The 25,544-nt window shown below is 52.0% G+C and overlaps 1 protein-coding gene across 2 annotated transcripts in view; it reads left to right on the forward strand.

The window, feature by feature from the left end:
* Nucleotides 1-13,371: 13,371 nt before the first annotated feature.
* ATP9A (ATPase phospholipid transporting 9A (putative)) overlaps nucleotides 13,372-25,544 on the forward strand; it is a 134,404-nt gene continuing 122,231 nt past the window's right edge. For both annotated transcript variants that reach the window (XM_075528536.1, XM_075528537.1), the window contains exon 1: nucleotides 13,372-13,529. In XM_075528536.1, the coding sequence (XP_075384651.1) occupies nucleotides 13,462-13,529 (68 nt within the window). In that variant the 5' untranslated portion in view covers nucleotides 13,372-13,461. The remainder of the gene's footprint in view (nucleotides 13,530-25,544) is intronic.

Here is a 25,544-nt window from a genome sequence, read left to right on the forward strand (position 1 = left end):
TTATTTAAATTCAGTTCGGGTGGAGCCCCAAGAGCTCCAGTGTACCTCCTCCCCATTCCAGAGGCCTCTGTCTCACCTGGTCGCCAGGCCAGGTGGGACACCTGCGCACAGGATCTCAGGGGACTTAATTTAGCTCGCCAGTGCCTATTCTCTTGAAGAGCCAGAGATTCATTCTTGGGTTTCTTATTCCAGGTTCACACCGTGTTTGTTTTAATTTCCTCAATGACTTAATGTCAACTTGTGAAGCTTTCCCCCTCCCCCAAGTACTGCATGAAGGCTGCGAAATTGGAGCAGGCAAGCCCTGGGTTATGGAAGCTTTAATTTATCTACCTCATGTATCTTTATTTTTGTAGCCATAGTCTCTAGTTTCCTATTTGAATCGACCGTTGGCCCCGTCCCCAGACCCTGTCTGAAACCTGAGGGTTGATGTCTCCACGGCAGCCGCTGGACCTTCACGGTGTTTCTGTTGTTGCCGTTTTTGTTCTTTGAACCTCGTTGTAGTGCGTGGAATAAAATAACAATAAGAAATGATTGCTGAAGCGATGCTCTCCTAGTGTGAAGAGAGGCTGGAAGAGGAGGCTCCCGCGCGGAGTTCCCACTCCCCCTCGCCACGAAAATTGAAACTGCATCGAGCCTTGTTACCAAAAAAGTTCCTTGTCCCTGTAGTTCTCGCACCTGACCTCTTTAAGATCCAAAAAGAAAAAAAAAGTGTTTTTGTTGTTGTTGTTGCCAAGTTGTGCCTTTCCTTCTGGAATCGAAGTGACCAAGGTAAATCGTACCTGTTTACACGGAGGGAGGGGGTGTTGTTGCAGTGAACACGCCACAGGCTGTGCAGCTGGGTGATGCCTTGTGAATGTATGTGCTGCAGCGAAGCCTGTCGTACCTGCTGATGCTGCCTGTCTGGAGAATAAACCTGGATGGTTCTGCCTCCCATCAGGTGTCGTCTGGGAGTTTTTCTGGTTGTCTCTGCTCGATCTCGATCCTGAGCTGCGAAATTTGACTCATTCCCAGCAGCCCGAGACCCTGTGGCTCAGGTTTCTGGGAATGAGTGCACACCTGTGGCACACCTGTGCAAGCAGCCAGGAACAACCTCCCCCGCCCCATGGTGCCCTCCTCCCTTTCGGGGGATCCCATGTCTCAGGCAATTTTGAGGGCTCATTGGTAGGATTCTGTCTGGCCCGTTCACAGGTTCGCCTTGGAGGCTTGTGTGTTTCTAAGTTCTGAATTAGGTGTCAGCAGAGCTTCCAGATAAAGGTGGAAATAAGAACCAAGTTCTGACCGGGAAACTCTTAATGATTAGGCTGAAGCATCCAGTTTAGTGCCTCTGCAAGCAGGGCCAACTTGGGCTTTTAGATAATCTAGGTGCCCAGGTGCTCTCAGGAGAGGGGGGAGGGTGGCTGTACAACTTGAATGTCCTCCACGCTGGCCTGTTACTGTCATCAGGCTCAACCTGTTGCCTGACCACACCTAATAGAATGAGGTACCAGCTTCCCCACACTCCCATCTCTGCAGTGCACCTGCAAGTTCATGCCCCCCAGAAGATCCATGATACAGCAGGTACACGACTGATCTTGCTGCTGTAAGACCCACCTGTCCGCTCCTGTCTACAGGTTTTGTGTGTTCAATGCTGCTTGTTCAAATCCTGATGGGTGATTGGCAGGTTTCCCATAGTTTGTCTCAGTGATAGGACCTTTGCCTTTTCACACACTAAGAATCAACAATTGCATACACACACACACCTTAATTTGAAATTTGACCCTGTTAGTCTGGGTAGTTCAGCGAAACAAATTCACAGGTAAAGTGCACATCAAGGAAACATCCCAACCCAGTGCTGCCCAAGCCCACAAGTTCAACATTAACCCATACGTCCGACACCAATCCACAAAGTCCTCCATCTCACAAAAGACACTCGATGCCGACTACAGGAGGAAAGTTGAATCCGTGAACGTGTAAGCATCTCAGCGCTGCCAGGGGTCTCCACAGTGCTGCTCCAGCACCCAGGGCTGCATTGGGGTAGGTCCATGTGGCTTCTTGGTGGGGGGTGTCTTGCAGGAAGTGAGCCTTGTCAGCTGAAGCAGGGAACTGGCTAAGGCAGCTGCACCCTAGTATGACCATTACAAAGCAAGAGACCCGAGAACTAGAAAGGTGAGACTAACCCAGCCTCCCATGCTTCAATCAACCCCACGTTTATCAGCCAGGTTGGCACAATAAACTCAGACTCTTAGGCCTCTAGGTAGTACAAACTATGTAAAACGGTTGGTAGTTTGAGCCTAACTTGGACGTGTGGAAGAAGTGATTGGCAGCCAACTTCTGTACACAGTTCTAGCCGAGAAAATGCACTGAGCATTCCTCCTATGGGGGGTTGCCACCAATCAAACTGCCTCCGGGTCCCTCAGGGCTCAAATAGTAAAGGCTCAGAAAATGATATTGGCAACAGATGTGCAAATATGCTTGATACAACTGATGGATGGATTGCCTTAAGAGTCCCCCAATAAAATAATCTTAAAAAGTCTCTAGGGCAAGATATTTAGATTGGGCACTGGAGAGTTTGAAGAATTCAGGTGTTGAGCTGTCACTTTGGGGGGCTAGGTGGGGGAGGGGTATTGTCAGAAAACAGTAGGGTGGGGGTGCGAATCTCCAAATAAACGTAAAATTTGGCAGGTAAGGAAGTCAGGAGCCAGAACTGGGTGTGTGTGTGTGGGGGGGGGGGGTGTTAGTGTTCCGTTAACTGACTGCATCAGATTGAGCCAGAGCCAGGTGGCAGTTTAGCTTAACCACATCAAGGAAGGTGTTGAAATAATCTGGGTTTTCTTTTAAACCCGGAAGCCCTTCAGTAGCATTTCAAAGACAATTCCCCCAAGCAACACAGCCTGTTCACCACTCAGGCCACACAGGAAGTGTGGCGCACATACCTAGACCCAAACAATTGGAAGCCAAGGCATTTTTAATAGAACAGAGCACTGCTCCTTCCAAGTGCTCAGTTCTGCTTGGAAACAAAACCTTGGGTAAAGAGCCCACAGCTGCTTTTCACCAGAACAAGAGCCCCCTTCTTTCAGGATTCTTCTCCAGCACAATTCAAATACTTCCCTTTTCCCCCCATCTTCTTCATTTATAGCCATCCTTTAGGGCAAGAACTGCCCCTGCGGGTTTCTGAGACTAACTCTTTTAGAGTAAAAAGCCTTGTCTGTCTTCCCAAGCAGCCAGTGGTTTTGAACAGCTTCCTGGAAGTTAGCAGCCCCATGCGACGGAGGCTGAAAATTAGTGTATGGGAAATGCGACCGTGGGGTAGGGGTGTGGAGATGTTCACGATGAGGTCCCTGGCACCCCGTAAACATTGACACGGGCAACAGTGGCCAATGTTTGGTTCATTTACACTAACGGTTGTCTTGGCAACCCGGCACCCGGGAGCCAGTGGTCTTGGTAGACGGCCTACGGAAGACGAACAAGTAGATCACCGGTGCTGTCCTGACTCAACCTAAATCCAAACTCATTGCCAATGAGTCGATTCCAACTCAGCGACCCTATAGGGCAGCACAGAAGCGTCTTGGGTTTCCAAGACTATGGCACTTCGCAGGAGAAAGCCCCATCCAGCTGGTGGCTTAGAACTGCTCCCTGTGAAATTAGCAGCCCAGCTCCCAGGGCGGCTATCACCAACTCCACTAGCCTCAAATATCCACAGTGGGTAGGGAGGCAGCGCTAGCCTTTGTAGCCAGGAGCCTAGTAGCGTAGTGGCTACTCTGGGTTGCTAACTTCAAAATCAGCAGTTCAAAACCAGACTCAGAAACCCACAAGGGCAGCTCTGCCCTTTCTGAGACACTTAACTCTTGATGGGGGTAGAAAACCCTGGCTTCTCTCTTGAGCGGCTGGTGGTTTTGAACTGTTGATCTTGCGGTTAGCACAGTGAGTAAACTATACCACCACCACAGGGCCTCTATTCAGTCACTATTAGAATATATGGATGGACTCAATGGCAGGGAGTTTTGGGTGGTTGGTCTTTTTTATTTTTATTTGGGCGGGGGGGGGGGCAGGGCGGGCGGGTGCTAAACTAGGCCAAAAAGAAAGGATCCAGGAGTAAAGCTTAACTCTCAATTTTGGAGTGACAGTAAGGTTCAGGTGTGTTTGAAAGCAGCACCTGGTCCAGCATCTTCCAAGTTTGAGAGCCAGTGGCCTTTCTGACCGAAGAACAGGCAGCCTGGAGGAAAGTGACTTGGGTTTCTCGCCTCCTATCTCTTACACGCCCCCCTCTCCCAACTCCCTGTAAACAGCCTCTTGCTTAAAATAACTAAATCTAAATGGAAACGCATGTTGCTGGGTGTGGTCTGCTCATTCTGGCTCCCATGGTCCCTCTTGACAGTAGAACTGTCCCCAGAGGGTTTTCCTGGCTGACATCTTTACCGGAGGAGCCCTGTGGCACAGCGGTTAAGCACAGCTTCCTACCTGACAAGTCACCAGGTTGACCCCACAGGGAGAAAGATGGGATCGTTTGCTCCTGTAAATATTCTCACTGCCATCAAGTCAGTGCTGACTCACAGTGACGTCAAAAAAGTCCTCTCTCCCTTGCAGTAGCTGGTGGTTTCAAACTGCTTATCTCGCAGTCAGCAGCTCAACTGGTAACCTCAGTGCCACCAGGACTCCTAGCTATGACATGCACCATGCTCACTGCATTCGAGTCTGTGGGTTTCCGAGACTAAGGACAGGAGTAGAAAGCCTAGTCTTTCTCCTGAGAAGCTGCTGGTGGTTTCTAACTGCCGACCTTATGCATTGCAGCCCACCGCGTGATCACCACAGGGCTCCACCTGTTAGCTTAGGGATAGGGGGCTGTCCCTCCCATGCCTGCAAAAGCCCCCATAGAAGAGAAATCAGGCAACCATTAGACACCTAGGAAGAAGACCCCCAACAGCATGCTCATTTTCAAGACCCCAGCCAGGTGGGAGATTATACCTGGATGGGTCAAACTAAGCCCAGGCTCATGCCATCACCCAGGTGGGCCTAACTCAGCAAATGGGGTCATCCACTACTATCAACGAAGCCTTCCTTCCATGGGGGGTGGGGGTGGGCTGGAATAAAGACGGATGGTCTCTGCTCAGAGACAGGTAGAAGGGGTGGGTCTCCCTTCTCCGTGACCACTCCAGGCCTACTCCAGACCCACAGCCTGTTGGTCCACATACTCTCAGCCTCCAGGGTTCCCCGCTCTGCCCCCCAAGATCTGCACACATGGTTACTCTTTTCCACATGGTTGTTCGCCCCTTTGAGACTGTACAGCCTGAACCTTGTGCTGTCCTACATAAAACCCACTTGAGTTACAAAAAGGGCTTCGGAGGGAATTCTTTCATTCCGAGAAGCCGAGAACTGAGGTCTTCCCGACTCCAGAAACCTAGCCCATTCTCCTTGGGAACCCTAATGGGCAGCCCTACTCTGCTGTAGGATCAGGGATTGCACAGCCCATGATAAGTTTTTAGTGGGGTGAATAGGATGGATTGGCGTCGTGTGGCCCACCCGTTCATGTTACCAGGTGGAGGAACTTACGGTGCAGCAACACAACGGGCATCTCTGTTGAATTCTCCGGGCGTACTGCACCCTAAGACGTTGACTGGTTTGTTTTCGGACTGCAAACATGGAAGTCCAGCACCCAAGGAAAGCCCTCCTAGATGCCAACTGAGGCCAACAAGGAGGAAGACTCCCAAGGGCCCTGGAACAGACAGTCATTTACAAATAGAGAAGTGGTCAATACCTACAGGGCAGTAATCAATTACATCCCACCAGGGAAAAGGGATTTACATTTCGCTGAAGGAGAATCCTTTGCATCACTATCTGCTGTAGGGCGTCCTAAGGAGCCCTGGTGGCTTATGCACTGGGCTGCTAACTGCAAGGTCAATGACTTGAACCCACCAGGTGCTCAGCCCGAGGGAGAAAGCCGAGGTTGTCTTGGCAGTCCAGCTTTACAGCCTGGGAAACTCAAAGGGTAGCTCCACTCAGTCCCTTAGGGTCGCTATGAGTTGGAATCAGCTCCTGGCAGTGGGGCTGGGGGCAGGACATCATGCTTTGTTAAGTAAACCTCAACTCACTGCCATCAAGTCAATTCTGACTCGTGGCGACCCCTATAGGGCAGGGAAGGACTGCTGCTGTGGGGTGGGTTCCTGAGATGAAACCTCTTTAGGGGAGGAGAAAGCCCGGTGCTTCTCCTGAGGATCTGGCTTTGAACTACAGACCTGGAGCACAGTCCTACAGGTAACTGAGCCCCACGGGTTCTCATTTTGTTAAGTAGAAACTCTAGGACAGAGCAGAGCTGCCCCTGTGGGCTTCCGAGACTCACTCCATTAACTGGAGAGACAATGGGAAAGGGGAAGCCCCGCCACTAGATGGACTGATCCAGTGGCTGGACCAGCAGACGCAAACAGTAACATTTGTGAGATGTTGTGCGCCAGGCAGTGCTTTGTTCTGTTGGACACAGGGTCACTGTGCCTCTGAGCCAACTCAAGGCCACCTAACCACAAGGGCAAAGCAGCTCAAGGGCATCGAAGGGACAGATAACCTGGGAGGGTATATTAGGTTGTTGTGTCCATTTTCAAGTCTTTTGCGACCTTCCTGTGTCGGTTTCATCAACTGTAACCCAGCTCTGGAACATAGTAGCTACCCAGCGACAGCTACTGGAGCAAATGATGCCCATGAACTTCCTAGAGCCCTTTCGGGGTGGGCGGGGCTGGGGGTAGGGAAAAACGGAGTCTAAAAATATTATTAAATCCTAGCTAGTTCGTCACAGAAAGCTCTTAGCCGTGGGCTTCTGTCCACTTCTTCAAGAAGAGTGCATGGAAATTGTTCTTAGGAGAGAGTCTCTTTAAAAATTTATTTTTATTTATTATTTTTTTATTTCTTTTTTTTAATATTTTTTTTAAGAGAGAGTCTTACTAGAGGCTTAAAGGTCATGTAAAGCAGTGGTTCCCAACCAGGAGCCTGTTTCCCTGTGAGAGAGACTTGCACCCCAGGGGACAGTTAGCAATGTCTGGAGACATTTTCAGTTGTCACATTTCTGCTGCAAATGGGATAGAGACCAGGGATGCTGCTAATATCCCAGAGCTCATTGTCCAGCCCCCACAACAGAAAGATATCCAGCCCCAAACATCAACATTCTGGGGCGGGGTGGGCGTTGAGTAGCCCTGCTTGGGGGGCGGACATAAGGCATTCATTCAGAGAAAAGGCTTGGGGCACAGTGAGACATCATTTCTTCCCTCCCTAGCCAAGCTCCCTCCCAAAGCCCCCAAACACTGACTTCACTGCCATTACGTGGATTCTGACTCGACTCGTGGTGACCGAGAGGATAGCGGGCAGGACTGCCCCTGTGGATTCCTGAGACTGTGGCTCTTGGCAGGAATAGAGAGCCGCACCAGTGGCTGGTGCTTTTGAACTGCTGACCTCATGGCGAACGGTCACCAGGGCTCCTTCCATCATTGCTTAGTCGCTGTCAGTCTGACTCACGGTGACCCCACATGTTACAGAGTGGAACTGCTCCCATTGGGTTTTCTTGGTAGGTGTCATTCTGACCCATAGCGACCCCCTATGCACAGCGCAAGGAAACCTTGCCAGCGCCCGTGCTACCCTCACAATTGTTCCGGTGCCCAGCAAGCCCATTGTTGCAGCCCCTGGGCGAATCCATCTTGTCCAGAGCCTTCATCTTTCTCTGCCCCTCTACCAAGCATGATACCCATTTCCAGGGACTGGTTTTTCTTTATGGGGACAGACTGCCAGGCCTTTCCCCATCGTTACTTTGCTTGTACCAACTGCAGTGTTCCCGTCGTCCCTGCCTCCTCATCCTGTACCACCGTTAGTGCCCATGTCTCCATGCTCACCCACCCCCAGCCGACACGGTGGAAAAACAGCAAGCAGCTTGAAGATCTATGAAAACAGTGCAGAGCACTGTGTTGAGAGTCTCAGGATCTATTCTGGCCGGCCCTGCCCTCTGTTGGCGAGCTCTGGTAACCTCTCTGAGCCTCAGCTGCTCTGATTTCTGGAAAGCAGAGGCTGGGCCAGACTTGTTTTATCTCTTCCATGTCAGCCCAGCAGCCTGGGCGCATCTAATGTCTGTGGTTGGAGCCAGGGCTCTGGGTGGTGAAGGCTGTCCTGGACCACCTCGGAGGGGTAGAACTATAGGACCATTGCTGAGACCCGGCAAGGGGTTACCCTGTACCTCTTCAATGGGGGCCCAGGACACCCACTCCCATCTCACCACCATTCCTGACCCTTGTCTCCAGAACCTGGCTTTGCTCCCACTGGCCCCGGGGACCTCTCCTCCTCTCAGGCAGCATCTGGATGTCTCTAGGATCCAGTGTGCCTTTCTTCCCAAGAGCTGAGAGTCTTGTGTTTTCTACACTGGCTTGAAACGTGTGCTGGAGAAATTGATCAAGTGCATTTCAGCAATAGTAACCACCCATGATTTTTCTCCATTAAAAAAAACATGAACAGTTCTATTACCTTTAGAGTTTAATAAGGGCATCTTTGTGTATGGGAAGGCCAGGGTGGAAAAAAATATATATGTGTAAGAAAGCCTTTGCCATTTCAATATTTTTTATAGGTACAGTTTAGTGGTACTGTGTTTGTTGTGTTGTTTTAATAATCGTTATCACCAGAACCTAATGGTCAGGCTGATAACTGTAAGATCAGTTCAAAACCACCAGCTGCTTCTTGAGAAAAAGATGAAGTTTTCTACTCCCACATAAAGTTTTAGCCTTGGAAACCCACAAGGGCAGTTCTACCGTATATAGGGTATACCTATATACCCTGTCCTATAGGTATAGGGTCACTATGAGTTGGCATCAACTCAATGGCTAGGAGTCTCTATTTTTTTTGGGGGGGGGGCGTGGGGGGAAGGTATTGTCTGTTTCCAAATTTTTCCATCACCCTTAACAAAATAACTCAAATGACTGCCGTCGAGTCAATTCTGATGCATAGTGATTCTAGGTTTTCTGAGGTTGTAAATCTTTATGAAAGCAGATAGCCTCATCTTTCTCCCAAGGAGAGGTTGGTGGGTTTGAACTGCCAACCCTGTAGTTAGAAGCCCTATGCTTACCAGGCAGCACCACCAAGGATCTTGACCTTTTGAGCACTAAATGTTTCTTTTTTAAACTAACTTCATGGACACGTGCTTCACATATAATTCAGCTCGATCATTCCTGCTAAGACTTGCGCAATCACCACCACACCAATTTCAGAACATAAGTACTCTTTGTAATCAGAAGAAATAAAATATTTCAAAAACAATGCGTGCTTGCTAGTGTTTTGGAGGGAAAGTAGACCGTACCAAGGTAAGTCAGAGAGTGTTGCCACTGGGTTTCCAGTTCATGCATGCATGGGTTGATTCCAAACAAAACGTATTTAAACATTTCTCTTTGATCCATGGGTGACAGGGACAAGTTCTCTCAAAAACACACATCTTAGTCTCATTAGGGTGCCTTCCCCTCAAAACAAAACAAAACAAAACAAAAAATGGCCCAAACAAAAAGTGACTTCCGGAAGACTCCTGGGGCCAATTATAGTTAAGGCAGACACGTCAGCTCAGAAGGTTATGGCAACTGTATTTTCGGGGTCCCCCAAATTAATCTCGACAGATTTTTTTCAAAGGACCCAGGTCAATCACAGGGGCTTACTATAAAAAAAACTTTTGTGAAAATGAAAAACTTCGGGTTGCGGGGAGGATATGAGCCAGTCAGGGTGCAGTAGAGCAATGATAGAACTTTCCTTTAGTGCCTAAATGCTTCCTCCCCACTCCACATCCCCCCCCCCCCCACTATCATGATCCCAATGCTACCTTCCAAATCTGGCTAAACCAGAGGATGAAGACTGATACAGTAGGAACTGGAAACAAGGGAATCCAGGACAGATGATCCCTTCAGGACCAGTGGTGAGAGTGGCGATACTGGGAGGTGGAGGGAGGGTGAGGTAGAGAGAGAGAACCAATTATAAGGGTCTACATATAACCTCCTCCGTGGGGGATGGACAACAGAAAAGTGGGTGAAGGGAGACATTGGACAGTGTAAGATATGACAAAATAATGATGATTTGTAAGTTATCAAGGGTTTATGAGGGAGGGGGGAGGGAGGGGAAAATGAAATGATACCAAGGGCTCAAGTAGAAAGCAAATGTTTTGAGAATGATGAGGGCAACAGATGTACAAATATGCTCGATACACGATGCACGATGGATGCATGTATGGATTGTGAGAAGAACTGTATGAGCCCCCATAAAGTGATTTTAAAAAAAGGACTACTGGCATAATAAAAGAAAATGGAAAACTCATATGTCGGTGAGGAAAAGGACTAGGAAGTTGTAATCAAAACTTTTTTCTTTTTCTCATGCATCTGCTCATGGTCCAGGTAGCAGGGCTGTCGGACCAGTGTGACTGGGCAACCTCCCCCAACTCACCCCACAGGCTTTGACCTGCCCTTTCAGCCTTCTTCTTTAGAAGAAGAAGGCTGAGTTCCGTTGTGATATGGTATAAATCAAAGAGGGTCTAATTCCTTCGGGTGCAGGTTTAGAGAAATGGAAACAATCTTTGGAAGTGGAGACTGAGATGCAGGATGTATCAAGAAGCACTAGCTTCACATTTTGCTTTTTGTCAGATAAAGCTTTCGATGACTTTGTAGCAGTATGTCTGGACCCCCCTCTTGCTTCCTCACCTACCAAGTGGATCATGAGGTATCCTGGTGGCACAATGGTGAAGGTGCTTAACCTAAAGGCTGGTGGTTCAAACCCATCAGCAACTCACAGGGAGACAGATGAGGCAGTCTGCTTCTGTAAAACCTATGGAACTGTGGTTCCGCTCTGTCCTATAGGGTCCCTGTGTGAGTCTGAATCAGTTTGACAGCAATGGGTTTTGAGAAACCAGGTTGATAACATGTACTTCCCTGGCAGGGGTAGTGGGAAGTGGGAAGATTAGAGGTGGAAGTGGGGTAGTGGGAAGATTAGAGGTGGAATTCCATGTATGCTGTAGATGCTAGAGAAAAACAGTAGTTTCCTTTTATGAACTGGTCTTATGAGACACCAGTGTTTGGGACACCAGCCTAGCTAGGTTTCCCGACTCTTTGGTCTCTGGAACCTGTGTGGCAGTGTGGGCTAGAGAAAGGGTTATGGGGTTTGGGGAGGGGGCATCCAAGGGAGCAGGATAAAGAGCATGTTTACCTTTCAGCCGCTCAGCAGGCTGGTACTGAGTGCCAACTGTGAGCCAAGCTTGGTGCCAAGGGCTGTCCTAGACATGGCAGAGGGAGCAGAATATAGACCAGTGCAGGGCTGTTAGCTAAAGCATGCCATTCCCCTACCAAGTGGACAATGCAGGAACTGCTAATAACCTGCGTCTCTTCCTGAGGAACGTCACCGGGACGTGAGATAAGTCACACTGCTTGATTTGAGGTCCTTCTAGGACCACCTTCCTCCGCTCAGGGCCCCAGACACTCAAGTCTTGGGTGGTCCCATGTTGAAGCCCATCAAATGTATTAAAAAACAATTATTCCTCTTGGGAATTGTGAATAGAAGTAACTATTTGTAGTAGGAAGTAAAAAAGTTATTGTACTTTTGCTAGTCAATTCATTTACTTTGTACATTAATTTATGTTATACAGTAGTCCACGCTGTACATTAATTTACGGTGTATATTAGTTTAAATTTGGAGGCCGATTTAATAAAATGTTGATCCGTCTCTCCCTGCATACACCCTGTTTCCCCCAAAATAAGAAAGTGTCTTATATTATTTGTTCCCAAAGATGCACTAGGTCTTATTTTCAGGGGATGTCGTATTTTTCCATGAAGAAGAATACAGTACACATATTGTTTTATTAAAAGAGACCTAGCACTTCCTGTTTGCTCCGGCTGCTACGGTCCAGCTACGGTAGCTTTGGTGGGGGCCTTATTTGTGGGAGGTCTTGTTTTTGGGGGGATGCTTTATATTTCAGCCAGAGGCAAAACTGTAAGTAGGTCTTATTTTCAGGGAAACGGGATTATTTTTCTGTTCTCAGGGCTATGTCTGGCTTTGGAAAGTCGGGGTGGGGAGTGGGGGGAGTGAGTAGGGGGCTCCAGGAGAGCTGTGGAGGGCGGCAGTGGGAGTAGAGAGGACATGACAACAGGGACCACGAGAGGAGTGTTGGTGGGCTCCCCTGTAATGTGAGGCTGTGGTGGGGCTGTCCAGGGGAGAGGCTGAATTCTGACTGAGCCCAGATGTGCCCTGGTGGCTGAGGTTAGCTATATGGTGTGAGAATGAAGGTGTGAGTGTGTATGTTGGTGATGCCAGTTTTGGGGGAGGGACGTGTAAGGAATTTTGGGGCGCAAAACAGAACCAAAGATCCAACCAGCAAAATTTAGAAGCAGGCTTGAGGCTTGCGGGCAGATTCAGCAACTCAAGGGCTTGAGCTTTTGAAACCGCGCCTTGGAGAATTTAGGCTGCGTTTTTATACCCCTGCTGGCAGGCACAGATGGGAAGGATCCAAACTGGGGAGGATCTGTGCACACAGGTGCTTCAGAAGGGAGAAGGTCTTTGACCTTATCTATATTGCCAAGGACGGGTAGAGTGGAGTGTGCTTATCCTCAGACAACATTCTGGCTCTGGGAGGAGCCGGCTCCAGGAATTTGAAGGTTGAGCAGGGGAGGGGGAGATCAGTGAGAGAGGGAGGTCAGTGAAAGGGAGGTCTATGAGAGGTGAATTCTGAGAGCCAAGCTGAAGGCACCGGATTCAAAATGGAGTCCCTTTTGCCAAGACCAGGCAGGATGTGCCTGTTGGGTGGGTGAACAGGGTGACAACTGGGGGTGAGTGTGCTAGGGGTGTGTACAGTAGTGTTGTGGCTGTGTCTGCTGCTGATGGGGAAGTGGGGGAGGGGAGAGATGAGTTTGTTGGGGAGAGTTGCGGGTGTGTGTGTGAATGGAATGTCACTGAAAGCGAGCCTGCGAGAATGAACGTGTGCGTGGTGGAATGAGTGTGGTAGGGTGTGTGTGAGAGCGAGCAAGGGGCACGATGCCCGTGGTCCTTGCGGGAGGGGGGGCTCACACGTCTGGGTGCGTGTGTGCAGGTGCGCAGGCAGGGGAACTGCGGTGGAGGGCGCGCGTGCGCACGACGCTCGGGGGCGCGGGCGGGGGGCGCGTGGCCGGGGGCGCGCGTGGGGGGCGCGCAGCGCGGCCGGAGGCGGGGACTCTGCAGCGGGGCGGGCTGGGCAGGCTCCCGGCTGCAGGAGCGGCGCAGCTGGGGTCCATGGTGCGGCCGTGTCCGTCGGTCGGGCCGCGCGGGCGGCTCCGCGCGTGGCCCGGCGCTCGCGACCTCGCCCCGTCGCTGCGGGCCCGGCCCGCCCGCTGCCGCCGCCTCCTCCCCCGGGGCGGCGCGGTGCCGGCGGGCGGCGGCGCGGAGGCCGGACCGGGCGGCGGCCCAGGCTGCGGCGGCGGCGGTGGCGCGGGGGGCGCGGCGGCCAAGGCGGGCGGCGGCCCCGGCGCCGACATGACGGACAACATCCCGCTGCAGCCCGTGCGCCAGAAGAAGCGGATGGACAGCAGGCCGCGCTCCGGGTGGGTGAGCGGGCCCTGGGCGGCGCGCGGGCATGCCGGCGGGCGAGGGGCGCGCAGGCCCGGTCAGGCCCTTTCCCTCCGGCCCGGCCGCTGGGCTCCCAGCCGGGGAAGAAGCCGGGCGGCTCATTGTCTCCGGCTCCGGGCGCGCCGCCCTGTGTGCTGGCGGCTTCAGCGAACCAGCGCCGCGCGCCCGGGCGGTGCCCGGCTGGCTGGGAGGACCGGGGCCAGCCTCCTCCGCGCCCGCCCTCCCTCCCGCCGCAGGGGTCCCCAGCTGGGCCTCCGGGCGCTGCGCCGCCACCACTTGCGCTCCCGGGAGGCCTCCTGTTTGCACCCGGGCCGGGGTGGGCCCGAGCCAGCCGGGCGGCGGGTGTGTGCGTGCCTGCGGGCCCACGGGTCACCGCCCCTCCCGCCACTTGTGGGCCAGGGCTTCTGCTAGGCGCTGCCACCTGCTGTGCGCTCTTCTCCCCTGGCCCCGCGCGGCGGGCGGTGGGCGCCGTGCGTGGGTCTGCCCGCACCTGGAGGGAGGGGAAAGGTGTTTTGCGCCTGCCACCTTCCTGTTTCGTGGCTGGTGGTGACCTGTTGAGGTTTTGAGGGGCAGTGACGTGGCCTGCAACAGACGTAATTAAGCTGGGGGGTACGAGGTGGGAGTAGGAGAAGCTGGGCCCGATCGAGACCCTCCAAGGAGTGGGGTGGGTAGGGTGGGACCTGTGGGATGTGCATTTTCACCCCCTCAGCCCCCCCTACCCGCGCAGGTGTGGCTGACGCTGGCGGACGGGCGAGGACAGCTGGGCGGGGCATGCGCCGAGTACCCGCCCCTTCCCTGCCTGCTTTCCCTGAGCACTTCCCGATGGCCGCCGCTGAGGGCCGGTTGCTTTTAACGGGAGATGCAAACGGGGAGGGCGGATTCCAGGCTGGCTGCAGTGGAATTAAAAAAAAAGAGAAAAAAAAAAGGAATGCCGCCAGCTGCCATTTTTGGGAGGTTTTGTCCCTGGATTCCCGGGCACTTCCGGTGAGGCGGTCCCTTTGGTGGTGTTTTATAGGGAGGAAATGGGAGTTCAAAGAGAGAGCAGCTGCAGACTGGGACCTTGAACCCTTGATTGTTGGCACACAGCAACCCCACCCCACTTTACCCCACCCCACCCCAAAGCTAACAAATGGGACCTGCCACCTAGTCCACCATGGGTAAGCCTGTTATGAATTCATAATGTGACATGGGCCCTAATGACTTGCAGTAATCAATTTGCCCCACAAACCACTCTGAGATGCCACCTGGGGCCACACCAGGTGGTAAGGAATAGAGATGAATTTAGCACGCCCTGCCTAGTGTGTGTGTGTGTGTGTGTGTGTGTTAGTGTGTGTGTGTGTGTGTGTGTGTGTGTGGTTGGGGGTTGGGGTCCCAACCTTGGCTGTACATTGCTTTCACGTGTGGGGAGGAGGGGGAGAGTTTGAGTGTTGAGAGATGTATATTTAAAAGCTCCCCAGGGAATATTCATATACAAGCATCCTTGAGAACCGCTGATTTCGTGGGAGAGGGACCAACAGGAACGATTCTTCTCAAGGGATAATTAGCGTGATGGAAATATGCAAGGCTAATGACATTCGGGTTGTGGGGGATTTGCACAGAGTGGGGTTTCTGAGGGACTGGCCCGCCACATTTCCTCTAGGGTGGAACAAGTGTGGGAGCCCGTGTATTTTCTAAGCACTGATACAGATTCACATTCAGGGCACTTGCCTGTAGGTTGCATCCAGATCTTGAGTTTTAGGAGTTGCGACGTTCGAGCAGGAGTCCTGGGTTATGAAAATCCTCTTTAGATGCCTAGAGGGATGGGAAGGCGTCTTGGACCGAGGTCCTAGAACCCAGTCTCTCGAGAAGGGCACCAACAGTGAAGGCATGATGGCATGAACTGCCACAGCGGCCTGAGCACTGGGCTCAAACATGCCAGCGTCGGGGAGGATGACTCAGGCCCTGGCATTGTTTCAGGCTGTTTGAGCTAGGGGTCGCTGTCAGAGCAGGCTCCACAGGTGCTGACAACAGCAAAGGTATGAGAAGGTCGGGTCTGCTGGGCACTTGGGATCCTTACCTGTGTTGTGTTTAATCTCGACAGCAGCCCTGTGAGTTTGAGTTCACGCCCCCAATTTATAAATGAGGAAACAGACTCAGGGATGTTAGGTCATTTGCTGAAGGTCACAGAACCAACTCATTCGTGTGAACCCTTACCTGTACCTTGCCCAACAGCTCTTGGTAATGAGGCTGTAGATGTCTGGGAGGTTTTGTGGGGACAAGCCCAAACCCCAGATGCTGTGCATCCTAGGAGACAGGGTGTCATTTACTCTCTGGGTCAGCTAGCATTTATTGCCAAGGCAAGCAGTTTATTGGTTGGAGAAAACCTGTGGCCCTGTCACCGTGAGAAAGGTGCAATATCCTGAGGTTGAGAAAGCTGTGGAAGTGGTTTCCTTGGGAACCAGATTCACCCTGCACTGCTTGGAGTGATGACGTCGCCGTGTGCTTTGCTTCTGGATGAGTGGAATTCAGCTGCGTGAAGTGCCAGAGATGGGTTGTTGGACTCAGGTGTCAAGAGGAAGCTGTGTGGCCTTGGGGACATTTCTGGACCTCTCTGGGTTTCTTCTGTACATGGGAGTAGCAATGATTATACTTGACTAAGAAGAGCTGTTTTTGAGGCTTGACTCACGGAAAGGAGAGAGTTGGAAAAGCGAACTCACTGCTGTAGATTCTATGACAATCTCAGGGACCCTGCAGGATAGAATGTAACCCTTTAGGGAAGTAGAAAGCCTCCTCTTTCTCCCATGGAGCGGCTGGTAATTTTGAACTGCTGACTACAGTGTTAGCAGCCCAACCCGTAACTGTTACACCGCCACAGCACCTCAAAAATAGAAGTTAAGTGCTTAGTAAGCAGTAGGTGTTTATTGGGGGCTACAGTGATGGCCAGGTCTTAGCATGAGGTTGCTAATGGGATGAGGGAGTCAGAGTCCTCTCTTGAGGCAAGTGCTCCCTTATTGGTGAGAAGTCAGACACCTGAACTCCATGGCTTGCTCCAAATGAAGTTCGGGAAAATGTCTAACGCTATAAGGTGGCCCTTGGTGGCAATGAAGGATATGGTGTTAGCTTGCAGAAAGGGCCGGAAGCTTGGGCTCATCTCAGAAGTACCCCCTGAAAATGCTGCTTGGAGGATTTGAACTCGGGCAAGTGAGAACTAGGAACTTTGGGTTCCGGATGGGGTTGAGAAAGAAAAGCCCAATCTCTGAGCACGTATTCGGTGACAGCTGTGTGATTCTGAGTGGCTTTATTGTGATGTGATGTGTGCGCCAACAAATGCGTCCGTTGTACGAGGACAGCTCGTTGCTTTCGAAAGTAAAATGACTGCCATGCAGCCTTTCCCACGGCCCTGTCTCCCAGCACCCCCCCCCCCCCCAGACAACTCCTCCTGCCTGCTCTGCAGTTGATCAAATCCCATTTGATCGGGTTTCTCTTTCCGTGGGGTGGCCATTTCTGGACATTTCTTACCAGTGTAATGATGCGACGGGTGGTCTCTTTCACTAGGACAGTGCCTGTCCGCCCTTCTGTGTTGCTCAGGGCTGGAGTCTGCCATGTTCTCTTTATCTACTCGCGGGGATGGGATTGGGATCCTTTTTGCCTGTTATATGAATAGCAGACAGTGCTCAGACCATTCCTAGATGCGCCTTTCCCTGTCTCTGGTCTCAGGAGTTTGGGGGATTTGGTTGTCAGTCTTTCCCAAATCTCCTGTGACAGTCTGTTGGGCCCTCCCACCTCAGCCTCCTCTATGCATTAGATGTTGGAGATGCTCAATATTTGGCCTTAGACCAGAAGTTCTCAACCTGTGGGGGTCAAATGACCCTTTCACAGGGGTCGCCCGATTCGTAACAGTAGCAAAATGACAGTGATAAAGTAGCAATGAAAATAATTTTATGGTTGGGGTTCACCACATGAGGAACTGTATTAAAGGGTCGCGGCATCAGGAAGGTTGAGAACCGCTGCCCTAGACCTTTCCACCCCAGCTCCTTCCTTGAGAGAGCTCATCTAGGTCCGTGGTGTCACTGACCGGGAGGACTGGAACTTTTCTTGTCCCCATGGCTCTTCCTTGCAACCTGACCAGAGTGACCCTCCTGGTCTCGTCTTGTTCTGGTCTTCCTGCTTCTGAGGTTGCTCTGCTTTCTCCAGGAGTCCCAGCTCTTCAGGATCTGGAAGCTCTTAAACTCAGACACCATGCTGAGGGGTTTGAACTGTCAGTCCGGTGCTTACCTGGCAGCGCCAACCAAAGCAGTTGTACAAGGCAAGGCAAGGGGTTCTCTCCTGAGCCCTCCCAGAGGAGCTCAGCTCTGCTGATGGTGAACTCGATTGAAGCAGGGACAGTGCCAGCTCTGTGGTGGTGCCCCCGTGGGGTCTAGACCACCCACCCTGCAGTTAGCAGCTGAGCGCTTTACTGTGGTACCCCCACACCACTTCCTGAACCTTGGCATCGGGTGATTCTGCTCTGGGTGACCACCCTTGACATTGAAGGACACTGTGGTAGGCAGGGCTGTCCTAAGAAACAAGACCAGTGAGGCTTATCTATGTATGGGAAGGAACTTGATGTCAAGAAGTAATTTACAATCAAGAAAGCATCCCAGACCAGTGCAGCTCAAGTCCATGGCTCTGAAGCCAACTGGAGCTCTCTTCAGAGGCACTCAGCCCAAGGCCGATGATTCAGGAAGATGAAGCAGGAAGATCAACTGCCCTGTGGACATGGAACCTCCTGGATCCAAGGTCGGTGGAAACATGGCCTGGTACACACAGCATGGAGTTGACTCCCTGGGTCAGTGGCCCACATGGGGCCACCCCTGGAGGCGGGCACAGGGTCCCAGCAGGGAAGAAGGCAAGGGGCCAGCGAGAGGAGCATTTTCTTACGGAAAATGGCATACTCTTAAGGAGTTATCAGACTGTGACCTGATTGACAGGTTCTTGCTTTCATACAAATTCAGGTTGACATAAAATCTTCCACAGGTGTAGTAGCAGCATCCCTGGCCTTTACCCACTAGTTGCTGGTAAATTGCCACCCCCCCCACACACACCTGTTGGTGACAAAAGTGTCTTTAAACTCACTGCCATCCAGTTCACTGTGCCTCCCAGAGACCTTGTTATAGGGGTTCTGAGGCTGTAAATCTTTTCGGAAGCAGACGGCTTCCTCTTTCTTTGTTGTTGTTGTTGCTGTTGTTAGATGCCTGTCGAGCCCGTAGGAAGCACTGCCACCCCAGTAGGAAGCACTGCCTGGTCCCGTGCCTTCCTCCCAAAGGTGGTTGTGTTTCTTTGTTGTTGTTAGGTGGCATCGGGTGGCTGTGACCTGTAGTGACCTCACGCACAAGAGAATGAAACTGCCTGACCCCGCGCCCTCCTCTCCATAAATGATTCCCGCACGTGCACCCATTGTGGCAGCCGGGGTGTCAGTGCGTCTCCCCGAGGGCCCTCCTCTCTCTCGCTGCCTCTCTGCCCAACAGGATGTCCTTCTCCAAGCACGGGGCTCTCTGACAACATGTACAAGTATGTCAGATGAAGGCTCGCCGTCCCGGCCTTGACTGTACCTCTTCCAAGCAGATCAGTTTGTCCTTTGTAACAGCCCATTCTGCTCGCTGCTCTCCTGCAGCACGATTCAAACACACCCAGGCTTCTTTCATGTTTATCCAGTGTCCAACTCTCACATGCACAGGAGGCAATTGACGATCCTGTGGCTGGGGTCAGGCACTCCTGGGTCCTCACAGTAACATCTTGCTTTTCAATCCCGAAGAGGCCGTGTGCAGCGGACCTAGCTAACAATCCGTCTTTTGGTCTTTTGGGTGCTACTGCGGCCACGAGCATCGATTGTGGTCCCAAGCAAGACAGACTCCTTGACAACCTCAAACTTTTCGTCATGTATCACAATGGTACCCATGGGTCCAGTTGCAAGGATTTGGGTCGTCTTGACATGGACTTGTTTCTTCAGACGTTGCCAAATGGCCCACGGGAGTTGGGGGGCGGGCACAAAATCTCCCCTAGTTGAGAGCCACTGGCCCAGGGGAATAAATGAACTCTCTCCGAGTGGCCACAACCCATCGCCACCCTTCTAAGAGGCCTCATCTACCCAGTCCAGACCAAAGCGAAAGCAAAACCTCTGGACAGGAAATTCCTGGGCACAGCTTTCCGGTGTCCTGCTCAAGGACACCTCCAGCTGGCAGAAGAGGAGCATTTGAGGAAGCAGCTCTGTTCTGGCAGGAGAGGTATCTTTGGGGAGCCTTGGTGGTACAGCAGGTTAAGCACCAGGCTACTTAACCAAATGGTTGGAGGTCTCAACCCACTAGCTGCTCTTGGGGAGACAGATGAGGCTGTCTCTGAGAAGCCCTCTGGGGGCTGTAGTGCCATTGTGAGTCGGTGCTGATAGCGATAGTTGTGGGTTAGGAGCCCCGGTGGTGTAGTGTGTGTAAGGCCAGAAGTTCAAAATCGCCAGCCTCCCCTCAGAAGAAAGATGAGGCTTTCTACTCCCGTCAAGAGCTAACAGTTCGGGCACCCCTGTTCCATAGGTCGCTATGAGTTGGCATCGATTTGATGGCAGTTAGTGTTTGGAGTCCTGTCCCATTTTGGGGGTGGGGGGTAGGAGGATAGCCCTGTCCCTTGTCCAGCCCAGGCAGTGAGTTTGGGATTTTGAGGTTTGGGTTCAGGTTTTTTTGTGTCTCTTGGTGTGATTTAAAAAAAACCTGTAGTTTTAAAACAAAACACAACCAAAAACCCCTGTAGTCTAAACTGAGGCAGTTGAGGTTTTGGCCTGTGTTCGAGTTGAGACTTGAGACTTCTCTGTGAGCGTGCAGAAGCAGAACTGCTCCAACGGGAAGTTCCTCCCTGGATCCTGGAGTCAGGGCTGATGGCTCGAAGGAAAGATGTGACAGGGAGGGAGATCCTAGAAACCCGAATGATCCCAGTGGACCAGCTCTGCTCTCCCCTCCCCTTCTAGGAATGAAAGGAGCCCTGGTGGCTAGTGGATACCTGTCGGGCTGTGATCTGCAAGGTCAGCAGTTCGAAACCACCAGTCACTCCTCGGGAGAAAGAAGGGGCTTTCTACTCCCATAAAGAGTTCCAGTCTCATAACTCACAGGAGCAGTTCCTGGCTATAGGGTGTCTACGAGTCAGCAGGACTCGGTGGCAGTGAGCTTGGCTTGGTTGCGACAATCTGTGTCTGAGAGATGAGGATGATACTAGGGGAGGAAGGGTAGGCTAGCTCATTCTAAAACGCCTAGTCATGAAAAACAAACAAAAAACCCGCCTAGTCATGTACGGAGACATTGGAACCCGACTACGTTGAGCTTTTGCACAGCCAGCTCCCAAACTAAAATTTCACTTATTTACAATTCGATTCATTTTTTCCCCCAAAACAAAAATGTTAAATTGGAGAACGGTTTTGATCAGCTGGTGTGCGTATGTAAGTAACGCATGCAGTCGTTGTCCTTAGATGCCCTCCGTTGATGCCGACTCCCAGCTACCTGTCATCTAGGAGGAAACGCTGTTAAGTCGTGGCCATCCTCACAACTGTTGCTCTGTTTGAGCCCGTGCTGCAGCCACTCAGGATGCCCGTTCATCCGCCAGGGACAGATCTCCCCTGACCACGTGTCCAAAGGATGGGAGGCCGATGTGTTCATGCTTATGACTGTCCCCGGTACAGTCAGTCTTCTTCACCAACATCATCGTTCAGAGCCTTCAGGTCCCCAGTCTTCTAGGCGTTCGTTAGCCAGCGCGTGCAGCACATGTAAATGCCACGGCACCGGGAGGGAGGGGCGCCTCAGTCCTCAAAGTGACCTGCTGGCTCTCAGCAGCTGAAGAGGCCTCCCACAGCAGATGGCCCAATACCATCTAAGGAAGCCCTTTCGTGACTTGACTGTTGCCTTCATGGACATTGTTGTAGATCCACACAAAGTGAGATCAAGTAACGGATGCATACGTGAGGGGGCCCTAGACAGTTTGTGGGAAAATGCCACTATCTTTTAACTCCATTTTCCTACTGACTTTTTGAAGGCCCTCATCCATCCATTTATGTATCTGTATGCGTATACATAGACACAGAAAGGTACACAACCTGATGCATTTCCATACCGTGGATACACTCATGTCACCAGGACCAGGCTAGAAACAGGCTATTCCCTCAGGAACCCCCTTGTGTCCGTTTCCAGGCTCTACACCTTCCCTCTGAGCAGGGTATGTTTAATCACACAGCAGGCCCTCCCTTGAACCCGCTGTTTGGTTCCATGCAGTGTTCGTGAGGCTTACCCGTGTTGCCTGTGCATGGAGGTTTGCTCATTCTGACCGTCGGGAGTCAAGCTGCTGTGAATGTTCTTGGACATATATGTCAGGTGGCTTCGCTGGGCCCTGGGGTGCGGACGTGTTCAGGTGTGGCGGAAAATGACCGCTTTCCAAACTGTGGGGACTGTACTTCCAGCCCCTGTGGAGTTCCACGTCCTCGCTGACACTTGATATTACCTCCCACTCCTTTTTCTCTGGTCTTGATTGGAGAGTAGTGTCATCACGGGAAATCTGTTTCCATTTGTGGTCGTCTTTGGAAGCGGCTTTCCCTTCCCGGCCCGAGATTGCGTAGCTGGGTTCTTCATGCGTATGGGAGCAGCAGTCAGGAAACCAAGCCACATGTCGCATCGAGCAGGTCTGCCGCACACTTGGAGCGATGTTTTTTCAGTCGCTGTGTGTGCACGTGAGAGCTGGACCACGAACACGAGGGGCTGAAGAAGAAGAATCGGTGCATCTGAATTGTGGTGGCAATATCGAGTATCGCCCAGCACTGCCAGAAGAATGAATAAACCGGTCTTGGAAGAAGTGCAGCCAGAATGCAGCCTGAGGCGCAAGGATGGGATAGTATCTTGAGAGGCCAACGACAACAGCTCCTTGCTCTGGGGTCAGTTCTGACGCACAGCCACTCTAGAGCAGTTTGTAGGCTTGAGGACTTCCCAGACTAGCTCTTCATATGAGCAGAAAGCCTCATCTTTCTCCTGAAGAGTGGCTTGTGGCTTTGAACTGTTGACCTTGCATTTAGCCGCCCAACATATACTCTATCATTTCACGAGAGGACTCCTGGGGAGAGACCCGTGCCTGGAAAAGGACCCGGTGCTTGTTAAAGTAGGTCGGCGACGAAGTAGAAGACCATTGTTCACAGGATGGATCGGCACAGCGGCGGCACCGGCAGGCTCCAACTTGACGACTATAGAGAGGTGGCTCAGGACCAGACGGTGCTTTATTCCGCTGTCCTTCGGCTCGCTATGGGTCAGAACCACCGTGACAGCATGTAACAACAGTAACGAAATTGGCAAAATCATCACACTGGGTGTGTGTGTGTGTATGACTTTCCTTCCCTGGGTCTCCAGCTCCCGCCGTGTGGCGAAGAACTCTCTCATTAAGTATATTGCCCTCTGAGAGCAACCGGTCTTTAAAATAAATTTTTTAAAAGGCATTTCCCCCCTCATTTATTTAAGGAAGACAGCCCTGGTGGTGTCGTGGTTAAGCACTGTGCTGAGATCCCCATGGTGGGCATTTCAGCCCCCCTACAGCGCCGCAGGAGCAAGACTGAGCTTCCCTGTCCCCTAAGCAGTTACAGTCTAGGACACCCACGGGGTCCTTCTGAGTCAGCATGGACTCCACAGTACTAAGTTTGTTTCCAAAAGCAATGCTATTACGGGCTTGTCTGCTTCCGGAGACAAATTAGAAGACAGAGAAACAGTTCCTTTCAGGGAAGACAGGGGGTGTCCTTTCAGCACAGGCGGTTTTCCTCCTGTCCGGAGGGCCCCCTTTCATGAATCAGAGCAGTAGCACATACGCTGGTGTTTTCCAGAACTCATTTTCCTACTTCACATTTCCATGTAAGGCCTTTTCTGCCTCGTGGCGCTATGTGTCCGTGGTATTTTATTTTTTTTTAATTTATTTTATTTTTTCCATGATATTTTAAATGGCTACATATTATTTCTTTGTGTAGACAGCCCCTAATTAACCGAACCAATGTCCTATTTTCTCACAAGTTGATTCTTTCTACTAACCCCCCCCCCACGCCCCCCCCTCTTTATAAGTATCTGTACCGCAGACCTGTGAGCACCTGGATTTGAATGGCATGAGTTTGCCTACACGGTGAGGGGCTCTTAGATGTTACAAACATGTTTTAAGCGCCGTGTTATCACATCCCCTCCTGAGCAGGCCACCTTCGCCACCTGGAGGGCTGGGAGGGCAAGGGCTGGCCGGCAGGTAGTGGAAAGGACAGCTCACGTTGTGATGAATGATCAGAGTCCCTGGACACGTTTCCATCCATGACAGACCCCAGATGGGCAGCAGGGGAAAAACACCTTTGTGTACGGCACCCGAGCCGGCAGCTCCAGCCATGTGGTCCGAGGTCCAACTGTAAATTTTATGTGGCTTTTGGGCTGCCTGGGAGGTTGGTGCCCCTACCTCCACCCCCACCCCCCATGTTGGCTGAGGGTCCACCAGTATTTTAATTCAGGCCGGCGTTGTGTCTTCTGTATGATTTATTTGACTGCTGTGTATAGTTTATTTTCGTTGTTGCTGAGAATAGACAGAGCAGAGCACACACCGATTCAACCAAGTTCACGCGTAGTTTGTTGATATTGTCTAAACAATGGTTTCATCCTGAATGTGAAGACTGTAGGCCACACACCAAAAAAAGGGGTGTGGGGGGCAGCAGTGTGGTTGAGGAAGGCCTGAGAATTCACTTGTCTGGTTTGAAATGACCCAGATCTGTGAGGTGACGCCAACAGGTATACTCAGGCCACTGCGGAAAGCCAGGAGGCCAGCTCTTCTCCCGGGACTTTGGACATTCCAGATGCCCTCCAGTTGCTGGAAGGGCAGTGCCGATCGCCACGGTGTGCCCATTTCCAGGCAAATGTGCAGATACCGGTTTCAAGCGGAAGAACTCCTGGTGATCTCGGCACTCATCTCCCCCATGAAGATGGTCACCGCTCCTGGCACAGCGTCCACGCTGGGGATGGAGCAGTGAGCATTGAGGGCCAGCCACGCTGTATCTTGTGTCCTAGTCAGGAGGTCACTGACTGGGAAGGTTTCGTAGAGCCATCGCTGTCACCTTGGGTCTGTCAGGGGGAGTCGCCCAAGGGCCTTGGTGTCTTCCCAGAGCCCCGCGGGAATGCTGCCACAGTGCCAGGGCTGTCACCGCTACTTGGAGTCTTGGAATTCCTGAACTGGTCAGAGCAGCACCGTGCGTCCCTGGGGTTTCTAGGGCCGGGACCTTTGGGAAGCAGAGAGCCAGGCCTTTGTCCGGAGGTGCTTTGCAGTGGGTTCAGACCTGAAGCAAGTGCTGAATCCTTTGCCCCACTCAGCCAAGGGCCTTACTGCCCACAGCTCACAGGCCTGTGACTGATTGTCCCGTGTCTCAGCTCCATTCACTCCTCTTCAGAGCCACCTCCCACTGAGGGACACAGTCTTGCCTGCTCTCAAACCTGCCAGGGTGTTGGTCTTGTTTGGGCATGTCCTCTGAGCTTATCACTGAGACCAGCACCTAGCAGGTGCTCAGCAGTTACCTGCTGATGGAATGGCTGAGTGAGTGGGTGAGGAGTGGGTGAATGGGGGTCTCCTAGGGTTCCCGGCAGCCCCCTTTCTCAGAGATGTTAGTGACCTTGTGGACTTGCCTCTGGTTTCTCAGGGGGCTTGGCATAGGCTCTCGGGGAAGGTTTGTGGTGAATATTGGGGGCAGGGTGAGAGACACTGCACCCCAAATACACAGAAAAGAGGATGCCCTGTCTTTCTCCCTCCTTTCCACCTCTCCTTCCACCCCACCTTCCCTCCCTCCTTCCCTCCCTCGTCTTCAGAGCCCATCTCTGCCAGATAGGTGTCATGGCCTGCATTACAACCCCAGCTGGGTCCCTTCCCTACCACTTGCCTAAAGTGGGTCTCCCTGGTACCCAGTGGTTCATCTGACGGCCACGCCCCCATGATTTTGCCCCATGGCCACCACTGCC

Source organism: Tenrec ecaudatus, chromosome 12 (assembly GCF_050624435.1).
Source record: "Tenrec ecaudatus isolate mTenEca1 chromosome 12, mTenEca1.hap1, whole genome shotgun sequence".
Taxonomy (NCBI): Eukaryota; Metazoa; Chordata; class Mammalia; order Afrosoricida; family Tenrecidae; genus Tenrec; species Tenrec ecaudatus.